This window comes from Vombatus ursinus, unplaced genomic scaffold, assembly GCF_900497805.2.
Source record: "Vombatus ursinus unplaced genomic scaffold, bare-nosed wombat genome assembly UNPS02014786.1, whole genome shotgun sequence".
NCBI classification, from domain to species: Eukaryota; Metazoa; Chordata; class Mammalia; order Diprotodontia; family Vombatidae; genus Vombatus; species Vombatus ursinus.
In genome coordinates this window covers 20,351,479-20,375,203 of record NW_020954564.1, presented here as the reverse complement: position 1 = coordinate 20,375,203, position 23,725 = coordinate 20,351,479, and the positions used below count along the sequence as shown (strand labels likewise).

General features: G+C 47.9%; 1 protein-coding gene across 4 annotated transcripts; it reads left to right on the top strand.

Annotated features, from left to right (window-relative positions):
• Window positions 1–75: 75 nt before the first annotated feature.
• Window positions 76–21,603, top strand: LOC114047183 (BTB/POZ domain-containing protein KCTD15). Of its 4 annotated transcripts, none has more exons than XM_027867994.1 (5): window positions 76–98; window positions 6,780–6,955; window positions 15,311–15,455; window positions 16,510–16,815; window positions 19,745–21,603. In XM_027867994.1, exons 2-5 carry the CDS (start codon window positions 6,792–6,794, stop codon window positions 19,901–19,903), a joined length of 774 nt encoding a protein of 257 aa, XP_027723795.1. In that variant the 5' UTR covers window positions 76–98; window positions 6,780–6,791; the 3' UTR covers window positions 19,904–21,603. The 4 variants fall into 4 exon arrangements, with proteins under 4 accessions (XP_027723795.1, XP_027723793.1, XP_027723794.1 ...); XM_027867992.1 differs by lacking the exon at window positions 76–98 and adding an exon at window positions 925–960; XM_027867993.1 differs by lacking the exon at window positions 76–98 and adding an exon at window positions 1,246–1,311.
• Window positions 21,604–23,725: the final 2,122 nt, after the last annotated feature.

Sequence of the window (23,725 nt, the reverse complement as noted above, 5' to 3'; positions counted from 1 at the left end):
AGAAGGAAGCCTGAAACAGAGCCAGGTCCAGGGCCAGAGATAGGGCTGAGGACTAAGATAGAAAACGATACCGTGAAAGAAGCAGGAACAGACAGGGGGTAAGAGCAGGAGAGGGGCAAGGAAAGAAAGATAGGGACAGGAACAGAGAGCATCCTGTCATCAGTAGGGGGGATTTCTCGCGGGCACCAGGGAGAGGGAGGAGAAGAGGGAAGAGGGAGGGTCTCCAATTGGGTTTATTTTTAAAGAGAGAGAAAGAGGTGAGGCTCCTTTGGTTTTCCCAGTAAAAAAGGGAAAATATCACATTTTTATCGAGAAATTAGCCGCGGCGGGAGCAGGGCTGAGCTAATTGTAGCTCTAATCCTCTGCCCCGAAGGCGTCTGCCAAGCCCCGAGCTAGAAGTCGCGCGCGCGCGCGTGTGTGTGTGTGTGTGTGTGTGTGTGTGTGTGTTTCACTCCTGTATTTAGAGACGGATTACTGCCCTTTCTCTTCAGAGCACAGTCTCGGCGGGTTTCGATTTTAAAGGGTCTTGTTTTGGGGTTTTTTCCCCCCTTCTTCAATAGCAATCAGAGAGAGAGAGACGGAGAGTGAGACGGGGAGCGAGGGGAAAGAAGCTGGGGAGCAAGGGGGAGAGACTGAGGGGGAGGGAAGAGGAAGAGAAGGAGGAGGGGGAGGAGGCAGGCGAGGAGGAGGAGGAGGAGGCCGGAGAAGAAGAGGAGGAGGAGGGAGAGGAAGAAGAGGAAGGGGAGGGGGAGGAAGGGGGGGGGGGGCTCGGACGAAAGTAACTAGAGGACGAGACCGAACCGACCCGGGGGGCCAAAAACCAGAGAAAAGAAGCGCGCCCAAGCGGCCCGGACACACGAGACCCCGAGCCGCGGGCGGGAGGAGGCGGGCGGGGGCCAGGGCCGGGGGGCCCGTGACCGCGCCGCCGCCGCCGCTGCCGCCGCGTCTCCCATGTCCAAGGTAAGGATCAGGGCGCGGAGGTTCCGCGCGGAGCTCGGGACTGCGCGCCCTCTTTTCGGAGAGTATCTTCCCCAACTCGGACAAAGTCGCTTCGGAGACTAAGGGACGGGCAGGGGTGGGGGGGGGCGTTAAAGGCGCCGAGGCCCCAGATGCAGATCCCGGGCCCCCCTCCAACCCTGGCCCGCAGGGCCGGACACTTGGTCGCCCCCCGCCCGATCCGTGGCCCCTTTCCTGGCCGCGCCCAGGGGAGGGCGGGAGGCTCTGAGTGAGGCTGGCTAGCGTGGGGGTTGCTGCGCGTTGTGGGGCCGAGGAAGGCCAGGGGCCGCCGAGCCAAGGAGACGACTCCCCGCGGTGAGTGGATCCGGGAAAGGGCAGGGGGCGCTAGGCGCTGAGACGGCCTGGGCTTGGGGAGGGCAGGGGCGCGCGATCCGCAGCTTTTGTCCGGACCAGCGGGAGACGATGGTGAAGGCAAGGGGATCCGAGGGTCTGGGGTCCTTCCCAGGGGGCGGGGACATGGCGACTGCCACTTGGAGGCTAATGCTTGTGCCCCCTTTCCCAAGGGGCTTGAGCGCGCCGGAGTCCTACATGGGGCACCCGCCATGGTGTGGGTCCTGCGGCCGCACAAAGGGGATGGGGGTGCCTCTGAGGAGGAGGCATTGAGCGTGGCCGAGCCCCTGGGCGTCCCCTTAGGTTCTTATACTAGCCCGCATGCTATGCGGGACCTAGGAGTATGTTAATCCTTCCTCCTGGGACCCACGGCACAATTGGATTGACCGTAGCCAGTGGGGAGTTGGGGGGAGGGGGTGAGGATTGGCCTTTAGTGGAGCCAGAAAAGACGTACCCACGTGGGGCTGAACTCAGGGGCGCCTAGGTGGTTTAAGTCTTCTGGGGGCACGCTGGAGTTTGATATATAACCAACTGCACTTCCCCTCCCCCTCAAAAAAGTTCCCGGCAGTCGGGGGCCGGTGTGAGCCGGCAGTCGGGAGTGACCACACGCAGGGCCCAGCTCCGAGCGGAGACACTTGGCATGCGTTTGGCGCCCAAACTGATGCGGGAGGGATTAAAAGTAAAGTCTGTGCTTGTGCCGGGACAGATCCCGCCCCACACACCCAGCCTCGTGGCCGAAATGGGGCAGCGGGAGAAGTTGGGAGGAGAGCCCCTGGAGACAGGGTTATCTCTCTTTAGGATTTAGGGATGTGGGACAGGAAAACTGGAGAGCAGAGGTCTGATCCTACCAAGGACGAGGACACAGACCGAGCCCTGTGCTTGTGCCACAGGCTGAGGGGCACCTATGCAACTTGGACATAGGGTCACAGATATTTAGGTACAGGTACATTTGTATACACCTACAGACACAAGTAGGCACAGATGCATATCCATGCACTGGCACATGCACACGTGCACAGATGTGTACACAGACATGTGTACTGGCATATGTATACATAGGCAAGTACATGCATGCACACAGGCGGAGGCTGCCCAGCCAGAGGTACCCTTCCCCCACCCACCCTCTAGGGCTGGGGAGGCGGATCCTGAAACCTGCAGTTTTCTTTATGTCTTAAATTCGCATGAAGGAATTAAACTGCACGAGTGAATAACAGCATTAGTTTCAATTAATTTTTTTATCCTGGCAACAATAAACTTTGGGAACAAAGCGCTTTTACATCCTTAATTAGGAGAGTTTCCCATCTGCAGCCTCTCTAAGTGTCTGCTCCTTGATTTAACTTTGTCTCTTCATCCCCCTTCTACTCCACTCTCCAGTGCCCTCCCCCCACCTTTCTAGTTTTCTTCTTTTGACACCTTTAACCCTTCGTTGGGCCAGGACCTGGGCTTCTATCTTATTCTTTGGCTGAGCCCTGGGCCTTTCTTTTTCTCCCTCCCTTCTTTTTTGCTCTCCCAGCTGGGCCTTGAGCCTCTCGATCTGCCTGGCCTGCTCTGGTTTGGGCCCCAGGCTGGCTGTGTCTCCTTGTTGCCCCAACAGCAACTGGGAGTGGTTCCCATAGCCCTGGGCAGTGAGCCCAGGTGAAACCTGCATCTCCCCAAAGTTCTGAGACTTTGAAAGCCTTGCTGTGAGTGGGATCTGAACAGTATCTGAGGAGTATGCATTAAAGGAGCCGGGTTGCTGCAAGCCTGGAGCAGGAGCCCACACCCTGGAAAATTCTGCAGTCTTTCAGCATTCCCGCCCAAGGCGCCTAGCCCTGGGCTCTGAGTGAGCAAGCCAGCCAGCGAGCTCAATGGCGCTCTTACAACTGCCTTCTGTTTACCTTTTATGGTTAAAATAACAGCTTCGCAAAGAAGCAACTTCACGGAGAAACGATTCAGTGAAATCATCTCAAGCTGGAGCCGCACAGCGAGTTTAATCACCCCTAGAGAGCTGAACAACTGTGAACACAATGGGACACAAACTCATTTTGTGTGTAAATGAGCGTGGCATTCTGATTATTTCCCTTTGCATGGGCAAATCGCTTTTACAAGCAGTACTTAGGCAGCCGGCTTGGAAAGGCAAGAAGAGAAGCTGGGGCAGAAGATCTTGGTGTGCAATGATGGTGGTGTTTGGGATGTCAATAATGGCATGTGGAGTGACTGGAATGTACAGTGAAGGTGGACTGGAGTGATGGGGTGGGGGATGATGGTGTAAGTCAATCTCTGTGTAGTGGTGGTTGTGTGGTGACCAGGTGTATAATGATTGTCATAAAGAGTGACTGCACGCAGCCATCATTGCATGCCCAATGGTGGGGCATGCAGTGATCAGATGTGTAGTGGCCAGGTGTGCAGTGATCAGGTGTTTGTTTGAGGTTGGGGAAAAGAAAAGGCAGAGGCTATGGAAATTAGGTCCTACCGAGTTTGCCTGCTGTGGGCAGGGACTGTTTCTGTTGAGACTTGCTGCCTCGTTCTCTGGGATGGGATGATGTTGCTGCTGGAACAAGGGCAGGCCTGTGGGCAGTGGCAATTTCTCAGTCAACTTTTATTTGTCTTTTGGGCACCTACTTTAAATCTTTTGAATTAAAGGTGGGTCTTAGAGACCAGGAGGTCTTGAACCCTCATGCAGGAGGGAGCTCTGTTAATTTCTGGGTTGTGCGTAAAGATGCTGGTTAGCAGCAACCAGGGAATTGTGTGTGAGTTGGAAACGGAGGAGTGAAAAATTGGGTTTGAAAAAGTTTTGTGATGGGAGGCCCGTCATATTTAAATTTTAATGTTAGCTCATGTTTGCTGAATGCAGGCAAAGTCTGGGAGCTACTTAGTTGACACAAATACTTTTATGGAACTATAGTAATGACTTAAATTGCAATATAAAATAAAAGCTTTCTTTTTACGTTACTTTCCCCTGTAATTTAAAAGCCCTGGCCTAGGCTAAGTCAGAATGCTCCACCCCCAATGGGAGCTATTTTAGTTTCTTAGTTTTTTCCCCTTTCTGGAGACCTGGTGGTCTATAGGTATAGCTAGAGCTGGGAATAAGACCCTCCAGTGAGCCCCATAAATTAAATCTGTGTGCCGTATGCACAGGTCCTCAATGCTACAACCTCCAAATCTGAGAGATCTTCTGGCACAAACGTGAAGCCAAATCACAGCAGAGAGGCATTCCTTGAATATGCCCAGCCACCTGCCAGTGGACCCCCATTCTATATGTTAAAACTGGCTGTAGAATATCAGGGTTATCACTTTTAGATGTCAAACTGTTAGCAAGGAAGTTAGTCCCCACGGGTTCCTTGAATCATATTTGTCCAGTCCTTTCAGAATTTAAAAAAAAAAAAAAGCCATGTATAAGCTGACCCTGATAGGTATGTCAGAAGGCAAGCAGGGTTTTATTTTTACTAAAGCTAGAACAGATGTGTGGTGTGTATATATGTGTGTGAATACAGTGTGTGCCTACAGTGTCATTAGTAATAATAAACAGCATCTCCTCAGGGCCACATAGACTCCCTACTCAAAATGGGGGTGGCAGTGGTGAGGATATGGGGCACAGAAAAGAAAGGCCAGCCACACTGGCAGGGATGCCTTCCCAGGCAACTGTTGTTTTCATTATGCTGTTTGCCATGTCTATGCTTTAAGCTAGTACTCCTGTGTTTAATGGGACCTGTTTATAAATGTCCTCCACCTCTTGACTGTGACCTTGCTGGAGAGAGGCAAGCTTTGTACCTTCTGCCTTAGGGTGCCCCTGTGGGAGAGGCCAGTGAGCTGAAGTCTAAGACAGTGGATTTAGATTTGGTGTTGCTGATGGCTTGGTGCTGGAGGCTGTTCTGATCTCCCCCTCTATATGAGGGGAGAAGACTTGTGCTGTCATTGGGAAAGGGGGGGGGGGAGCTTTTCCATGGACAAAAGTCACGTTTTCTCAGCTGCTATTGCACCTCATTAAAGGGCCCCACGTGAGGCTTTTCTTCTGTGCAGGGTCTTGTCTCCTGGTGGGATAGCTAAGAGGTTTGGATGGGTAGCGTGCTGAGAAAAGTCTGTCCCAATGAGATGGACAACCAGATTCCAGGTGACAGCTTGAGCTTTACTGAGTGGTGGGAAAGCCAGTTGGTAAAAGTAGATATTAACCGTGTGCTGTGGTCTGTAAAGCCCTTTGCTGATGTAAGAAAGCCCATACTTGGGATCATGACTGCAAAACAAAATACCAGGAAAATTAGATTAGGCTCTGAAATGTTTTATAATGATAATGCTGAGCATATGTTGCATTACAGTTGGTAACAGACGTGATAGACATGAAACTCTAAAACATATACATGTATGTTGCCTGTGATGGATCTAGTATTGTGTGAAGCAGAGGAGTACCTTGGCTCATATGTTCTCTGTGACTGATCCTATTGCGTGTTGTGTAAGTGATAATCTGCAGTGGGGAAGGAAATATTTGTAGGAATCTGATGAAGGGGAGGATCGGCTCTCTTTCATTTCAGATACCTGGGGAGGTGGTAGGCAGGGGGAATGGGAGGAGAAGCAATGCTGGGACTGCACTGGGTGGGAGGAAAGACTTTCCAGTAGTAGGGAATCCAAGTGTCCGGATTTCCACAAAATTGAAGCTGACTTTCTAAAGACAGAGCTCCATTTTATGGTTGCAGACCAGTCAATTACCTTTCTATTTTATTGGAATTTGCCACAGATATTCTTGGAAGTATATGGAAGGATAGATACTCAGTGAGATTGGGTATGATGATTTCTCATTTCCAATGTCAGTTCTGATGAAGGTGGTGAGAGCAGGAAGATGCCTGGTCCTTTCTAGCTCTTGTCTCAGCAGAAGCACAAGATTCCCTCCTGCCCAGGACTCTACGCTTTCTTTTCTTTCATTCAGTGGTGAAACCCAAATGATAGGTATTGATCTGGCATGCCTATTATATATTTTTAAAACAAAAATGCTCCTAGTTTGATGTGAAATTTACTACATATATAAACTCACTGCCTTAGGTGCTGAGGAAGTCACTAATTTAGAGGTGTCTCGTTACTGAGACAAACTTGCAAAACCCCCTGAATCCCAATTCACAAATTGGTGATTCGTTTGTCAGGGGATATTTCACATCTAACACATAAGCCCGCGACCTTTAATTAGGATTTTGCAGTTTGTTTTATGCCCCTGGAGGCTGACACCTTGAAAAATTTTTTTTTCTTGATTTCTTATTGCTAATAAGCATCTTTCTCTTAGCCTCTGGTACTTTGAAGAAAATGATGCAAATACACTTAATTACAGTGGTGGCAATAATTTGTCAGCTGAATATGTGATCAGGCAGATGCAAAAGTGATCTGATTAGATCTGTGATCACACCAGAAATAAAGGAAATCCGCAGCTACACTAAAGAAAAACTGTTCTGTTGTTTTGTTTGCATTCGTAGGAGAGAAGAAGCATGTCCCGACTCTCTCTCACACGGTCCCCAGTCTCTCCCCTGGCAGCTCAGGGAATCCCGCTCCCAGCTCAGCTCACCAAGTCCAACGCTCCCGTGCATATCGACGTAGGGGGACACATGTACACCAGCAGTCTGGCTACCCTCACCAAGTATCCGGACTCGAGGTAAGGAAGACCTTGCTTCTTTCTTTTGCCATATACCTGGCTGGCATCAAGTGAAGGAAGACCTTTCTTTATCACCATGTGCCTGGTGATGGGTTCTTCCATATATTGTGTCTGCCTGGGCTCGAGGACATCGTTTTGGGATGGCTGTGTCCTGGGAGCTCAGATAGGTCATTTTTTTCCCCTCATTCCTATATGTTGTAGGAGACAGTGTTTCAAGCACCTGGTGGCACAGACTCTCAGGTTGTCGGCATGAGGAAAGATAGTTCTATGGGAACAAAGTTTTGTTTTTAGAAAGCAGCCCTGCATCCAAACGGATGGGTTCTGTGGCACCTGCCGTCATGGCCGAATCCTGTGGGGGAAGTCTCTGTTGATCATAGCTGTGGCTGTTCAGTTGCACTGTTGTTCTTTTCTGGCCCTGGGTGGCCAACCACACACTCCTCTGAGCAGCTTGTGCTTCCAGCACCCACTGAGCAGCCTTGAACTTTCCTGACCATTGTGTATGCTTTTTTGTCAAACATGCTAATTACAGAGCTGTCAAAGGTCATTTCATCCCACTGCAGATTTTAACCCTTTGGGGAACTTCAACCAAGTTTCTTCCTTTTGTTAGACATTTACTTGCTAGAAATGATTGTGATGGAAGAGTCAAAAGCAGATACCTCATGATATCTCAGCAGGGAAATGAGGTGGGTCACTGAGGCCCTAGTGCAGTGTCTCTGGCATCATCTCAGAGAGCAGGGCTGGCTAATGGGGAAACCATGATGACAGATGAGGAAATGTCAGAACTATCCCTTGGGTTCATCTGCTTTGGTCTGTCTTTGATGGGGCCATTTGGGAATGCTCTGGTGAGTCACCTTCTCTATTGTCACCTCCCATCCCCAGAACGTATATTCTTAACTATTTTAAATAAATGATTGTGGATCATCTATGGAGGCAGCTAGGTGGTGCAATAGAGTGCTAGAGCTGGAGTCAGAAGACCTGAGTTCAAATGTGGTCTCACTTATTAGCTGTGTGAACCAGGGCAAGTAACTTCACCTTTGACTGCTTAAGTTTACTCTTCGGTAAAGTGGGAATAATAATAGCACCTACCTCTCAAGGTTATTGTGAGGATCAAATGAGATGATATTTGTAAAACACTTTGCAAACCTTATAAATGCTGGCTTTCATCATCATCCTCATCCTCTCTGGAGAAGAGATAAATAGATCCTTTTAGGTGCAGTTTCTATTTCTGGCCCATCCCTCTTCTTAGGCCCATACTTTTGGCAGTATGTGAAGTTGGATTTTCTTTTCTTGTCCAAAACTTTCCTATTAAATGTTTCCTGGGTTCCTGTGCCAGTGGAGTACAGTGCCTTACACTGGGGTGAGATTTTCTTCCTATCCATGGGAGCAAGAATGTCCATGGAGGCCCATTCCTAAAGTTGAAGATCAGACCTGTGGCTTTGAGGGTGAGAATCATAGGTTCATCAATCTAAAATTGGAAAAATACCTTAGAAGTGATCTAGTCTAACCCCCTCATTTTACAGACGAAGGAACTGAAGCCCAGAGGGGTTAGGCCTTACAAGTAAGCAAGTCCAGTATTCTTTCCGTAGCCCCATTTGGCATCACTGGGAGCCAATAAGGATCCGTGTGCTTTATCTGAGCATGGAACTGACTCTGGTACCTGGACAGGGCATCACTGAGAGCTGTACCAAGTCTGGGCACAAAATGGAAATGACTGTAGAAGGAGAGTCACGTTCATTTAAATTGCTTGAATCACTTAATTTAAGGGGAAAAAATTAACCTGGAATATTTGTTCACTTATGTCCCAAATGCCAAGTGGCTTGCTTTGGAAACTTGTATATTAAGATGATCTGAAGGCCTGATTGCACAGAAGTATCTCCTCCCAGTGGAGGAGAATTTACAGCAGATGAGGACGGACATTTGCAGAGGAGATGAGAGGGCATGCATTGGCACTACAGCGGCTGTGTGACGAGCCTCACATCTGTTCCTACAGCTTTAAGGAAATCCCTGCTGACACTTCCAGGAACAGGCATATTTAATAGACACTTCCACGGTGTAACCCATCAAAGTATAAGTCAGCTGGAGATGAAACCCAGGGGATTGTTGACTCATTTGTTGGTGATCAGAAAGGCTTTGGAACAGTTCTGCTTCTCGCTTAGACTAAAGTGGGTGTTTCTTGGCTGGATGTGGAGGAGCTCTAAGTATAGATAGGTAATCGTTTATAACTGACCTGTGGGGTGATAGTCCTCTTGTGTCAGCAGACGATGGAGGGAGGTGATACGGATCTGTGTAAAGCAACATGTGAGGGCAACACACATAGCGAGATATGTCTGTGAAGAGAGACAGAGTCTGAGTATTTAATTTCAATTTTGCCGTCTGCAGCATTCCCGAGTTGTTTTAGATAGATCAACCCTTAATCAGTTGACGACGTTTTTGAGTTAAATTAATAAAACCTTTGCCCACAATACTCTGTGGAATAGCTTCCCTGAGAATAGCAAAACTGCATTTGTGATGTAATCACAACTGAGTAGTCAGGGGAAATGGAAAGAGTTTCAAGTTCTGTGCTGAAGGAGGGCTACAGAAGGAGAGTCTTTTGCAAGGAAGAGGGCTGAAAGCTCTGAGCCTAAATGCAGGAGAATGAGGCCAGATGAATGCCCACTCTCAGTGACCCTGGATTTGAAACCCAGAATTACATCCTTATCATCTTCCTTCTCTGTGCCCTGTGGTCATCTGCATGGCAGAAGCTTGTCGCCTTTGGGGGGCAGGTTATTGCTGTTTTTCAAAAGGCTTCAGCCTTTGGTACCCGAAGGTCTGATGTCCCATTGTCCTTGTTTATCTGCTGTGTTTTATTAAGAATCCTTTCTTGGAGCGTGCTCTATAATCTCAGCCAGCTCAGTAACTAACAACTTTTGGTATGTAGTTGGTCCCACATGGGCAAGGAGGCTGTAGCAGAGGGTACATGCTGTTTTAGCTGTGGGCACACAGAATGTGAATCCACACATATGCACATGGGCACACGAATGCACACAGATCTGTGGTTTGCTTTGATAGGGAGCCACATATATAGATGTACCCATGTCCATATCTGTGGGTTTCCATACAAGGGACCCATATGTGCCTCCACACAGCTTCTGGTCAGTGTAGTAGGAATCTGCATGTCTGTGCAAGCATGACATATCTCTGGGTTGTCTACATGCATTTGTCCCATGTGTACACATTCCCTTCATGTGGGGGAATCTTAGAATAGCAAATTGTGTTTTTCCTCTTAACTGCTTCTTTTTATGTGGGCAGCTGTGGCTGCAAATTGATGCGTCCTCCACGAATGCTGCCTGCCCACTGGTGTGATGTCACTGCCGTGAGGCACACTGATCACGTTTGTATGACATCCCCTCCGTGAGCCTCACAGCCCAAGGGCTCAGCCAAATGCCCTGAGTGCCGCTTGCTTGCCTAGCTCCCTACCTGCCCATCTGCCTTCCTGCCTGCCTGCCTGCCGTCTGTCTGTCTGCCATCCTGCACGGCTTTCGGTCTATCTGTCCACCTACCTGTTAGTGTCCCTGGCGCAGTGACTAATCTGGACTTTATTCATTCCTTCCCTAAACATTTACTAAGTGCCCCCTGTCTTCCTTGCACTAGGGGTACAAAGACAAAACTGCACAATTTTTACTCTCTAGTTTATATTCAGTTAGGAGGGGAAACAGCATGTCCACACAAAAGTAAATACAAAATATTTTTTAGGGGAAGGGTACTAGCAATTGAAGGGAGGGAATTAAAAGAACCTTCCTGTAGGAAGTGGTGTCTGTGCTGAGCTTTGAAGGAAGTTAAGGATGCTAAATAGTGGTGGTGATATGGGATGGCATGGGGTTGGGGAGGGGGGGTTCCAGCCTACACAAAGGTACAGAGAGGGAAGAGGGAATTTCTGCTCCATGGTGACACTGAGGATGTTAGGAACATGTGGCTGGCTTAAGGTTCAACCTTGGGTTCTTTTTTCTGATTGGTAAAAGGACAGGGGCAGTTGTCAGGAGACATGGGGCAAGAATCTGCCCACTGAGGAAAAGTTCAACCCACATTAAACAGGTCAGTTTTAGAGAGGGTGATCAGATAACCACCAGCCCCTTCCCTACAGCTTCTGTTTTGTGAATAGAATTTAAACCCTCACCCAGCCTTATGGCTTATTAATGAATCTTGGCATATTAGGAACATAGATTTAGGGCTAGAAGGGGAGCTAGAGATGCCATTCCAGCCTTCTCACTTTACCGATGAAGGAATGGAGGTCACAAGAGAGGCCTTGCTGCTTGTCACATGAGTACTAAGTGGAGGAACTGGGGTTCGAACCCAGTTTCTCGGACTCCAAATCTAGCATTCTTTCCAAATTGCTATCATGACCGCAGACTAGTCCATGTGCTACTCGAGGGCTGTCAGCTCCTGTGGTATGGCCAATCTGTGCATCGTGCCACGACTGTGCACCCTGGTCACATAATTAGTCTGTGTGCTCTCACAGTCATGGACTCAGGATAAGGTTTAGCCGAGTCTTTATAGAAACATTGGCTTCCCTGAGATTCTCTTTAGAGCCTCAGATCTCCTTCAACCTGATCCTTACTCAATTATTAATTTTTTTATTCTTTTTGCCCCAACTCTTTAAAAAAAAATCAATGTCTTATGTGTGTGTGTTTTAAAGAATGATTTCCAAGAAGGTTCAGTGAGATAGAGTCAGAGAAAGCAATGATGTTGGAGAATTGGGGAATAAGGAACAGTGAAACCCACTAAGGGAGAAGGGATTTGTGGGGGCCATCAGTGATATCTGGCTGGCTTTGAAGAAGGAGATTAAGGGAGACTCCACTGGCCTACAGGGAGGGCTCGGGGTCTTCTTTCTTCAGTGCATAGAAGCTATCATGGTGACAATAGTTTGAGTGCAGGTTGGCTGTGGATCATCTGCCTTTTACATCCCATAAGACAAATGGTGATCCCCAGAGGTCCCAGGAGTAGCCAATGATGAAACAAAGGCAGAGCCCTGCCTCATACTCCATGTTATGACTCTGGCCCCCTGTAATCCACCTGTGTCCACCAGTGGCTTCCACACCGTCCCAACATAGTATCCTCACTATCTTCTCTGTGGCATCCTCACTGTTCTTTTCAATTTCTCCATTACCCTCAATAACAACCCCATTGTTCCTGCAGAAGGTCCTCACTGCTTCTCAATAAGATCCTTAATGTCCTTCTGTAGCGTCCCCTTTTCTTTTGAGAACATCCCCAGTGTCTCTCAAGAACATCCTCATTACCTGTGAGCTCATTACCTGTGGGCTGCACTGAGCCATCCACACTCATCTGTTCACAAGAAAGCTGGCAGGAAGTCAAGTCTGTGGCAATGGTTAGGGCCTGCTTCCTCGTCTATAAAATGAGGAAAATGGACTAGATGACCTCTAAAGTCCCTTCCAAGCCTAAAAGTTCTTGTTAAGGGTCATTCTGTAGCCAGGGTCAGGTTCTAGAATGTTACCAATGTTAAGGTACAGTCTGGTGGATAAGGGTCACTGTTCTGCATGAGATCAGGGCTAGTGGCCTCTGTTAGGGTCAGTCTGTTGCTGGGGTTAAGGGTTAGCTTGGGTATTATTTAGAGATGGAGAATCTATGACTTTGGCATCACTAGCCCAGGGTACTATCTTTTTACCACCATCACCTCCTTCCCCATCAGTGCACACACCAATAAATGAGAGGTAGGTTTCCTAAGGTTGAGCCATTTTCTCCTGATTAGTCATTACACACTCCGGCTTTGATATTCTTGTTTGGGGGATGATAGGGCATGCCCAGTACCTGGTGTGCATATTCCTGATAAGCACAGTAAGTCAATGAAATACTTGGGAGGCCTTCCTCCCCATTTGCAGTCAGCAGGACGCAGGGCTTGACAGGATTAGGGCTTTGATTCCGAAATACCCAGAAAATCAGTGTTGTTCCAAGCTTATCAGTCCTCAAATAGTCCCCCAAATGAGCCTTAACTCTTGAGAGACTGACGCCCTGTACCTAAGCAGAGATGGAGCCCTGTGGTAGAGACCAGAGTCAGGAGACTGGCCTCAAATCCCAGATCTGCCACTAGTGTGTATGTGACTATGGGCTACTTACTTCCTTTCCCTGGATTTCATTTTTCCCCCATGTAAAGAAAAGAGGAATTGAAACAAGAGTTCAGAAGACCCGAGTTCAAATCCTATCTCTGATGATTACTACCTGTGTGACCTTGGCCTCAGTTTCCTCATCTGTAAAATGAAGGGGTTGGACCAGTTGGCTTCTGAGGCCTTTTTTGGCTCTAGCTTTGGTTCTACTATCTGAATTACATGGTTTCAGTGGGTTCTCCCGACTTCCCTAAGATTCTTCGGATAAGAAGCATCTGTCCAAAGATTGTTTTAGAAGTGTAATCTTATTGCAAGCTCCAGGTGTAGCCTAGCCACCCCAGCCTTGGAAGTTCAAGCCCTGCAACCTTGGGTCTTATCGAGGCATTGGTAATTTCCCCAGAAACGTGGGGCTGATTAAATCAAACACTGCGGAAGCGAACAACTGAGATCCTTCCTTCACTAGACAGAGGGACTGAACAAAGGTCCCTCATTCACTGCTGGCAGAACTGAGGCCACTACACTGAGCCCACGTAGCTCCTTCACTGCAAAAGACTGAGCCCAGATCCCTCGTTCTCCTGTTCTGCCTATACCATTGTGGGGAGTATGGCATTGGCTCCCAAGAAAGACTTGGAGAAAATATGCACAGAGTAAAGGGGTAGTAGCCACAGGCAATGGCTGTGTATGCATGGACATAATTCCAGAAGAGCAAATAAGGCATGAGAAAGACTTCCTTTGGTTACCTGGATCTCTCCCATTGCATAGGGGAGCTAGGCCTCCTTACAAGCAGGCTAAAGCCCCTTGAGGAACATGCATTTAGTAGATGAGTCTTTAGTTTTCTGCCCATCAGGGAGTCTGCTTTCTCATGTTTGGCTTAGCCCGTCTTTACAGGCCATCTTCGTGACAGCAGAAGTGCTGGTGGTCCATCGGTCTGTCCTTATGCCTGGCAGGGCTTCTCTCTCCCCCAGGATAAGCTGGCTAGGCTTGAAGGAGAAGTGAAGGCAACTTCTATAGGCACACAGAGTACTACTAGGACCTAGCTTGGCCGAAGAAGTGGGAAGGGGGCCTGTCTGTCCACAACACAGAGCAGGGGGAGATACAAGGAGAATTCTAGTTGCAGACCTAGCACTCATATCTTGGCATATCTTGGATCTAACTGGGGGCTTCTGAATCCAAAGTTAGTCATTTTGTTAAATTACCCTGTATAAGAGCCAGGTATTACCCTACCCTGAAATGGGTGTTTCCTAAGGTTTACTGGTGGATGTTTTAGAAAATTATTTTTTACTAAATTGAACTTTAGTATTTCATCCAGAAAGTGTGGCCAGCTTTATTCTAAGGCTATGAGTTGGGGGGAAAAAGGCTTTGGCCTCACACCAGGCTAGTATCAAATGATGACTTACAACTTCAACTTTCACTTTGTTAAAAATGGATTTGCCTAAAATCTAATGTCTCTTGAGCCTTCTCTATTTTCTCCAAAGAATTAGAGGCTGAGATAGTGGTGTGAAAGCTGTCAAAGAATTCCCCAAAGCACCATTATGGGCTCTCTGGGTTTATACCTCAGAAGAGGGCCTTGGAAGTCTCTTTGGAATAGTAAATGCTCCTCTACTCCTAGACTCTGTGTACAGGTCTGGTCACTGCCCCTTTACACAAATAGAACAGAGCAGAAGAAATTCTTCCTTGTATCTACACTGACTCCTTCCAATTGGAGCCAGAGACATTTCTCCCTAAGGAGAACAATTAACCCATTAGTGTGGCAGGTAATCTCCGATTTCTCTGTTTTGGCAGTCGTGTTCTGAGCATCCTCAGGTATGCTGCACCTCACCCGCCTTCATGCCAACCTTTCTGTCACCATCACATCCTTCAGCCTCCTTTATGTGTATATTATGAGTCTGATTGAGTGTGTCTATTGGGAGGTGGGGGACTGCTCCCATTCCTGCATCCCATTATATCCTCCTCCAAAGTAGAGTCACCCAAGACCTTGGGAAGCAGGATTGCATAGTAGGAAGAACACTGGATTTGGAATTGGAGAACCTGGGTTTAAACCCAACTCTTGTCACTTACTTGAGCAAATGTTCCTTCTAGGCCTCAGTTTCCCTTTCTGTAAAATGAAGCAGGTTGGGCTAGATGACTTCGAAGGTCCCTTTCAAGTCTTAATCTTCAGTATCTTCAGACCTACCAGTTTCATAGCTCAAATCATGGGGTCTAGTTCATGCGTTCTGGTTTCTTCCTTTCCAACCACGTTTCTTTCCTTTTTCCATCTCAGGATAAGTCGTCTATTCAATGGCACAGAGCCCATCGTACTAGACAGTCTGAAGCAACATTATTTCATTGATCGAGATGGGGAAATATTCAGATATGTCCTTAGCTTCCTGCGGACGTCCAAACTCCTCCTGCCAGATGACTTCAAGGTGAGGTGGGTGGGTGTTGGCTGGGGTTACTGCATGCCTGGGTGAAGGCTGGCTCCTGACCTGTGCACAGGCAACTCCATCATGTTCCCCACTGACACAGGATAATACAGGGATGCTGTGATTTAATAAATGGTCCACTGGTTGTCATGGATACCATAAAAAGTTAAACGATGAGGCCAAAGGCTAAATTGGTTTTTCTAAACTAATTCTATTTTCTCATATTTGTAGCTTATTTGTTTATCAGGGTGTCCTCACAATTAGGTGGCCCTGGGAGTGGCAGTAGCCTCAAGCTTGTCCTAGGCATGAAGTCCCAGGTTATTTGGGAGGAAGGATCACAATCCAAAGTATACCATCTTTAAATTATGTAAAGCTCTTGCCTACCCAAGGAGAGACTGCTGTGGGGCCAGAGCCCCATCAGTGAAAGGACCCACTTAGGTGAAGACTTCTGTGTGATCAGGGGCCTGTGGCAAGTGTGAACAGTCAGGGGCTTCTAGGAAGGTGTGTATAGTCAGGGGACTTCAGAAGGATGTGAGTAGTCTTGAGGCTTTGGCTGATTCCTGTCCTCTGGAAGTATAGCACCCCCAACCCCCAGTATCCAGGTCCTGAGGACATAGCCCAAAGTCTGGGGCCTAACTTTCAGACACAAATTAAGAGCACCAAGACTGAAAGAACCTAAGAGGCCACTTCATCCAGTGCTCTTCCCATTGCAAATAAAGGCCTAGCACAGAGCCGGCTCATCGTCAAGGAGCTAGGTCCCAGGCAAACACAGAGATTATGTTCCTCTCCCCCTCGCCCATCAGTCTTCCATGGGTCAGAACACAAGGTCTACCCTAGGTCTCCTGCTGACCTGATGTGGGCAAATAACATTTAATACCTGGGCCTCAGTTTCTCTATCTGTAAAATAGGGTTTGGGCGTCCTTCCTGTCTGCCTCTGGGGAGGGAGGTATCCCAGAAGCCCCTCAGTGATCTTAGGATTGAGGTGAAGATTAGAATATGACAATTCATATCCTTCTGCTCCCTGGCACGTCCTCCCCACTCCCCAACTGGTCCACAGGACTTCAGCCTCCTATATGAAGAGGCACGTTACTACCAGCTGCAGCCGATGGTAAGGGAGCTAGACCGCTGGAAGCAGGAACAGGAGCAGCGGCGCCGTGGCCAGGCCTGTGAATGCCTTGTGGTTCGTGTGACACCTGACCTTGGCGAGCGCATTGCCCTCAGTGGGGAGAAGGCACTTATTGAGGAAGTCTTCCCGGAGACCGGTGATGTCATGTGCAACTCTGTCAATGCTGGGTGGAACCAGGACCCCACACACGTCATCCGCTTCCCGCTGAATGGCTATTGTCGGCTCAACTCCGTACAGGTGAGGGCCCAGGGCACACATCTTGCATTGACCTCATGCCTGCTAATAGCCACTCACCCTGTCACTGGCCACATGTTCTGCTGGTGACCACACGCTTAGCCTTCTGGGCATTGCTACTAGCTTTCTGTGCCCCTGTTTGGCCCCTAGTGACTATGCATTTCCTTCCCCAAGGCCATCTTGATATAAACTGACCAAAAAGGCTCCTTCCCATCCTTCTCCCTCCCTCTCCCCACAACCCAGCCTTGCCAGGAAATAGGGTTAGGGTTTCTGAATAATATGCCTTGGGGTTCCGTTCATTCCCATATAGACCTGGTGAAAGACCGAGAAAGAAAGGCAAGAGACAGAGAGGTAGATGACAGAGAGGCAGACACAGATAGAGACTGAGTTGCCCAAACCCCAGAAGCCTCTGTGCCATTTCCAGAGAAGGCAACAATGTGTCGATGCATAATTTATGTCTCCCTCATAATTAAGTGATGGTGCCTGCGGGATGGACTTAAAAAAAAAATTGATCTCTGCACTTTTTTTTTTTTTGTGGGCAAAAGGATGTTTTATAAAAATGGCCCAAAGTATTTTCAACCAAATGTGCTTCATTTGACACTTGGAGCCTCATGTTAGGCTCAAAATTAAATAGGCACCAGGAAGAGGGTGGGACAAGGGCTAGACGTGGACATGGAATACGGGCCCCTACCCTGGAGATCCTGGGGACCACTTCTGATCATGACCAGAGCTTTCCTATGGGCTTGGGCTGAACAAGCAGGTGAAGGTTTTATAATTGGGAAGGGCAAGGTTGGAGGGGCTTAAGGCCCAGGACTAGGGACTTCCAGGGAACTGAGGAGGAGAATCAAAGAAAGATGAACTTGGGGAGGGCTCACAACCCCAGACTGCCCCCAGGGCATCAGACACCAGCTCTTCTCACAGTTGAAATTTCTCAGCTTGGGATCTGCCAGGGAAAGTCCTGGCATCTGATTTCCTGTGGTTCAGGCCATGTGGGTCGGTGCTGCTCAGCACGTACAGGTCAGCTAAAGCCTGCCGCCTTTAGTTTAGTCATAGCATTGTACTTGCAACCACTATTGGACACTACAGGCCGGCCATATCTCATGGACATGTGTGGACATCTTATGGGGATGAATTTCTTAGACTAATCTGATGTATCCCTACATCCAACATGTACATACATAGATACACATATGCACGTAAAACCAGTTTCTTTGAGGTCACTTCATCCAGATCTTTTTTTCATTTATATGGAGCCAGGAAGTTCTGGGTTCAAATCCTACCTCAGTCACATACTGGCCTGTGTGTGGCCCTGGGCAGGTCACTTCACCTTTCAATGCCTTAGGCAGTTCTCTAACTATACATTTCAGGGAATGTGGCGACCTGAATTGGTAGAGAGAATTTCTCATCTGGGAATTCTTTGGATCTATGAAACCATAGTTCTATTCCCTATCTCTATGGAGACACTGATGAGGCATGGGAGGAGGATGGTTTGAAGGTTTGCTTAGTAAGGGTTGAGATGCCTTCTGATGCCTTCAGCCCCTCACCCATTCCTAGGGGCCAGAGAGGCCTTGGGAAAGGTCTGTAAATTTCTGTGGAGCCAGTAGCTCAGAGGGTGTACGTGTGTGTGTGTAAAATCTCACTTGAGGGGACATGTATCCTGCCTGTGGAGAATACCCAAGGGTCTAGATTTCCGCAAAGCTCTGTCTGCCCATCTGCCCATACAGTGCCATGTGCTTCCCATGGCTCCTGCCTCCTTCCTGTCATCCTGACCAAGTCTGTATCTCATAGGATAGGTCAGGGCTTTTTAAGGTCAGAAGATGATAAGATGCTGAATTGGTGCCTGGTTAGATAGTCCTTTCCCTGAGCCCAGGCCTGGGGCATTTCTGGAGAGTAAAATAGGCTAGGGAAGAAGGGGGCAGAGAGTAGAGTTTTTGTCCACTAAAAAGGGGGTATGAACATTTCTTCTGCTTGTCCATCTTAACTCCCTCCTGGTCCCAGCGTCTGTCATTGCCTGGGGTGAGGTGCCCTGGGTTCCCCCAAGCCTCTCATGGGAAGAGTTGAGTGTCTGGACACATGGACATCTCTCCCCCCTCGGCCCCAGGCACCAGCTGGACTCCTCCTGCCTCCAGGCCTTGCCGGCTGCGGCTCCAGGAGCTCACAGCTGAGTGCAGATTGCAGCCCTGGGCAGCATCTCTATCGTTTATATGAGCCTTAATTATTTGGCAGGGTCTTCAGACCTCCCCTCTCAGCTCATGAGCCGCTCAGACTCAGAGAAAGCTGTCTGGAATTTGTGTGTCTGACTAGTGTTAGGCAGGGTTTGGGGAGAGGGATTCTGGGTGAGAAGGCCAGCCCTGGGTGAGAGCTTTGCTGCCTACTAGAGTTCCTGAGTCATAAGCTCAAGGAATGAGGCCTTCCTCATAGAGAGACCCTAGGAACACAGAACACAGACCGGGACCCTCTTGGAAGGAGCCAGAGCTCCTTCCTGCTGGGCCCACAGCCTGTGAAATCACTAACTCTGACAAACGTAGCAACACACTGCGATCCCAAGGGCTCAGAGACCCCAGTCTAACCACATGCCACATGAGATCCTCAGGGCCAGGGTGTGTCCACAGGCAAGAAGAGGTCCTTGTCCCAACAGGCTTTCCCCACTGAAAAACCCACCAAAGGGACATTAGCTTACTTGCTATTCAGGGCCACTCTCCAGAAGTCTTGAAATGCCTAGTGCAGGATTTGTGTGTTTGATTAACTTGTGTTTCCACATGGTGTAGTCATTTGAAATGAGGTATTAAATTCTGACCATAGAACTTTCATTCTTGGGTCTCTCCAGAGCCAGGAGTTTCTTTCCAGGCTGGAGTGCCAGGGCTCAGCGCTGGGTTCTGGGTCTTGGGTTGTGGGGGCCAGTACTGATTCTGTGTTGTTTCTGACTTCACAGGTCCTCGAGAGACTGTTTCAGAAAGGCTTTAGCGTGGCCGCAAGCTGCGGGGGAGGGGTGGATTCCTCCCAGTTCAGTGAATATATGCTGTGCCGGCAGGACAGACGGCTTCAGCAGGCTCCAACTACAATCCGGATAAAACAGGAACCCCTGGACTAGGCCTGCCATTGCCGTCTTGGTGCTGAGCCATCCCCATGGGAGGCACCAAGGGGGTCGGAAAACAGTGTTAGCAACTCGGGTGTGGAGCTCCTCGGCCAGTTAGGGGCGGTCACCCAGTCAGTCCTCATTGTAAAGCCCCAGAGCATGCCTGGCAGGTGGACAGGAGGCTTTGCGGGAAGGTGATTGAATGCAGTTTCCTCCCAGCAGCGGTGGCATTGGACCTAACCAGCACTTAGCCAGTGCTGGAGGGGTGTTTGATTGGGCTTTAGTGACAGGACCTGTGTGGAAGGAGCCCAGTCAACAGCCTTCCGGAACACCCAACCCCCCTCCTGACCTGGTGCCGAAGGCCCTGGGAGGGGCTGAGGCCAGTGTGACACTGTGCTGGATGTTGCCTCATCTGAGGCATCACGTCTCGCCAGACGTGCTCCACATCTCCATGCGTGTGTCTGACGTCTGTGATTGTTCATGCTAGTAAATGGCTTATTTTTCTACAATATTTAAAATGAAAGTGGCTTCTCTGCCGAGGTTGGAGAAACAGACAAGGACCGATGCATATTTATCTGGTGCTCAATACTTTTAAAAAAAGGAAACTTATCAGTGTGACTAATTGCGGCCTATTCTCGAAAGTAAGATCCACCTTGAGAGCAGCCCCAACCCCAGGACAGGACCCCAAAAACCAAGGCCAAAGTATGGAAGCTTTCGTATTAGCAAAGCAGACCAAGGAAGATGCCAGCCCTGTCTCCCCCACTCCCCCACTTTGTTCTATGTGCAGGCATCTCAGGTCCTGGTGCCCCTGCAGGGGGTGAGGGAGGGAGGTCAGCACATGCTCTGTCTGGAGCTTTAGGAAAAAGCCACCCTTTATGCTCGTGCACTGCAGGATGGGATGCATCTTTGTTTCTTCTTTCTCTGTTAATTTAAAAGTATTTTTGAAATACTGATGGCATACTTGCCCTTGTGCTGTGTGTCTGTCTCTTAAGGGAAGGTCTGTCCCCACCACTTTCATTTGGCCCCTCCAATGTTTCTTTAATGAAAACAGTTATCATCTCTTCTGACTTAAGCAGCAGCCGCTTCTGTAACTCAGGAGACAGCACTGTGTTTGCAGGTGGCAGCCTATAAATAGCGTTCTGTGAAATCCTGCTCATTGCTGTGTGGCATGATTGGGGGCCTCAGTCACTAATTCGTGCGCTAATCACAATTTAGTTTCTCCCACATTAATTTATAGAATCCTGTTGTAGACACTGAATTTTAATTAAACTGTTCTTAGACAAACATGGTCATTAAGGAGAGGGACTGAGCTCTTCTGGTGATCTGGGGCCCCTCAGTCCAGACAGTGAATTTGACAGAAACATAGACCCAGAACAGAAACAAATGAGCCCACTGGGGGCCTGTTCCCTCCCTTGTGCAAACAGGTACTGAGCCAGGCTTGTCTGGTGTTTGGGGGGCTGTCAAGCTAAGCTGTTCCTTCTTTGATTTTATATAGTGTGACACTTTATACACTCACTGATGGAAAAAGCTACCCCGTCCTGCCATATCTGAACAGATGGCACACCATTCACCTTCCTCTGTAAGATACCTGTAGAATTGTATATTATGCATTTAATATTGTAAAGATCCTAATGTATATTGTCGTGTATTCCTTACACAGTACTTCATGCCATAAACATTTCTCTAATGGACTGAAATGCAGTCCTGAGGATTAACCCTTGTCTCCCATGTTCTGTCCCAGAGATAAGTTTCGGTTGAATTTCCTGAGATTTGTTTGGTTTAACCAGAGAAATAATTGGCTTCATCCAACGCTGGGGTGGGGGTGGGGGGTGGGAGTTGTGTTCTCGGTGTAATTTCCTAGGCCTGAGTGTTTAGGTGCACTTCAGTCTAGTTCCTTCATTGCAGTCACGCCCCTCCTATCTTATGGTAAAGAGGTGCTGAATTCTAGTCTTGGTCCTAAAAGGAAACTCCAGGAACCTGTAACAGTTAAATACATCTCATCAGTACCTCATTTGGGAAAAGCAAATGGAAACCCAGGCTGAAAACAACAGGCAGAAAACCTTTGCAGGGTATTTTGTTTTTTAAACTAAGTTACACATGTTTGGGTTTTGTTTTTCCTCTACTTCTTTCTATTGGTATTGACAGTATTTTTATGGCCCTACAGAGCAGTTGCTTAGAGCCGAGTGTGAAGGCATAGAGTAAAGCCTCATGGGCTCAGTCAGGTGAGTCAGTGCACACACACTGTGCACGTGGTTTGGCCCATATTGCCCCAACATTAGCTGCAAGCAACTCTAAAACGGGGGAAGAGGTAGGGAAGCAAATACTCCGTTAGGAGAAGTACATTTTTTTCCAAGGAAAAATGTTTAAACTAGGATATGGTCATTTAGCTAGCAGTTCTGGTCACTGATTTTGAATGCTTTCATATTTTTTTATTTTTAAGAGGGTTTTTTTTTTATTTTAAATCTCCATTTTTCCCCACCCCCCTCCCTTTCCTGTTCTAACAGCCACGCCCACCAGAGCAAATTTCCATGTTTATAATAGCTGTGCTCAGTGACAGCAACACAGACTGAATTAGGAGCCTTGTTCCCTGCCTGTTAACACAAAAACAGCCAGCACCTCCAGGAAAGGACAGTGTAGACTGGAGTGCTATTCTGAAGAGCCTACAGTAATTGAAATTCCTCAGAAAAATCTAATTTTCTTCACAAAATTATTGGGATTTTCTTTTTACTCAACAACAAAACTCTGGTTTCCATACCTCCCATCTCTTGGCTCCAGTATCTGACAGGAGAAGAAGGGAATGGAGAACATTAGGCCATGCTTATTGGATGGAGAGCTGCAGAGAAGGCAGCACTGTGTGTCTTCCTTGACTTTTCTGGCACCCAACTGTGTTGGTGGTTTTGTGAGACCATATCTGGCCTAGAGAAAGACTTAAGCACAACAGAACTTCAACCGCTATAGATTTGAGGGTTGTTATTATGTTGTGGTTATTGTCTTAATATTTTGATGCAAAAATGTTTCTGATCAGTGGGTAAAATAACAAAATGTGATACAAAATCATCATTGAGAACAAGTAACTGTACATCACTGAATGTGTTCTGAATAATGTACAGAAATTGTCAAAATAACAATTCTAATAAACATAAGGACTTTGTAAACGATATGTACAAATTATCAGTACATTTAAAACATATTTTTACACTTACTGGTCTGAATACCTTGTGAATAATTTTTTGGCTAAATAGCAAACATCAGTTTGCCTCCTGTTTTTCATAAACCTTAAGAACAATTATTCTTTTTTTAAAATTATTGGACAAAGTTCTGTCTGTGCTTTTACTATTGTTCCCTCAAAAAGCTTTGCCTCCCAAATGAGGCACTCTCAAAACATGGTCAAAAATGTAAAAGATGGTTGAGCAAAGGAATCCTCTCACCATTCCAACAGCATCCCTCAAAGGGGATGGTTGTCCTGCTCACACAGGAATGCTGCCACCTGGTGTGACGGTGACTTTAAAAGTCGATGCACACAACTTTAATATCCATCCTTCAACGGTTCTTTTAAAAACCAGTAGCCTGTACTCCTCACAATAAATAAAAGATATTTTATACCTAAAACACCATCCCTTCTTGATTCCTGTTACTAACCACCTGTTGGGAATGTGCAAAAAGTTGTGTAGATGACAGAACAACTGGGGGTGGGGGTCGGGGTGGGTTATCAAGGTAGTTCAGCTTGGATCTGAAGACACAAAGCTCAACTACAAATGCCTAGGACTCATGTTGAGGACCCAGCCCCTATCCTAGATGTGCCCAGTTTGTAGGGAGTCCAGTGCGGATGTGCTCAGA

Excerpts from the sequence above, each read along its gene's own strand:
- LOC114047183 (XM_027867991.1), top strand. The coding sequence starts at position 3,230 with ATGGTTAAAATAACAGCTTCGCAAAGAAGCAACTTCACGGAGAAACGA. Across the intron at positions 3,374-6,779 it reads ATGGGACACAAACTCATTTT|GAGAGAAGAAGCATGTCCCG; the intron begins GTGTGTAAATGA and ends TTGCATTCGTAG. Across the intron at positions 6,956-15,310 it reads ACCAAGTATCCGGACTCGAG|GATAAGTCGTCTATTCAATG; the intron begins GTAAGGAAGACC and ends TTTCCATCTCAG.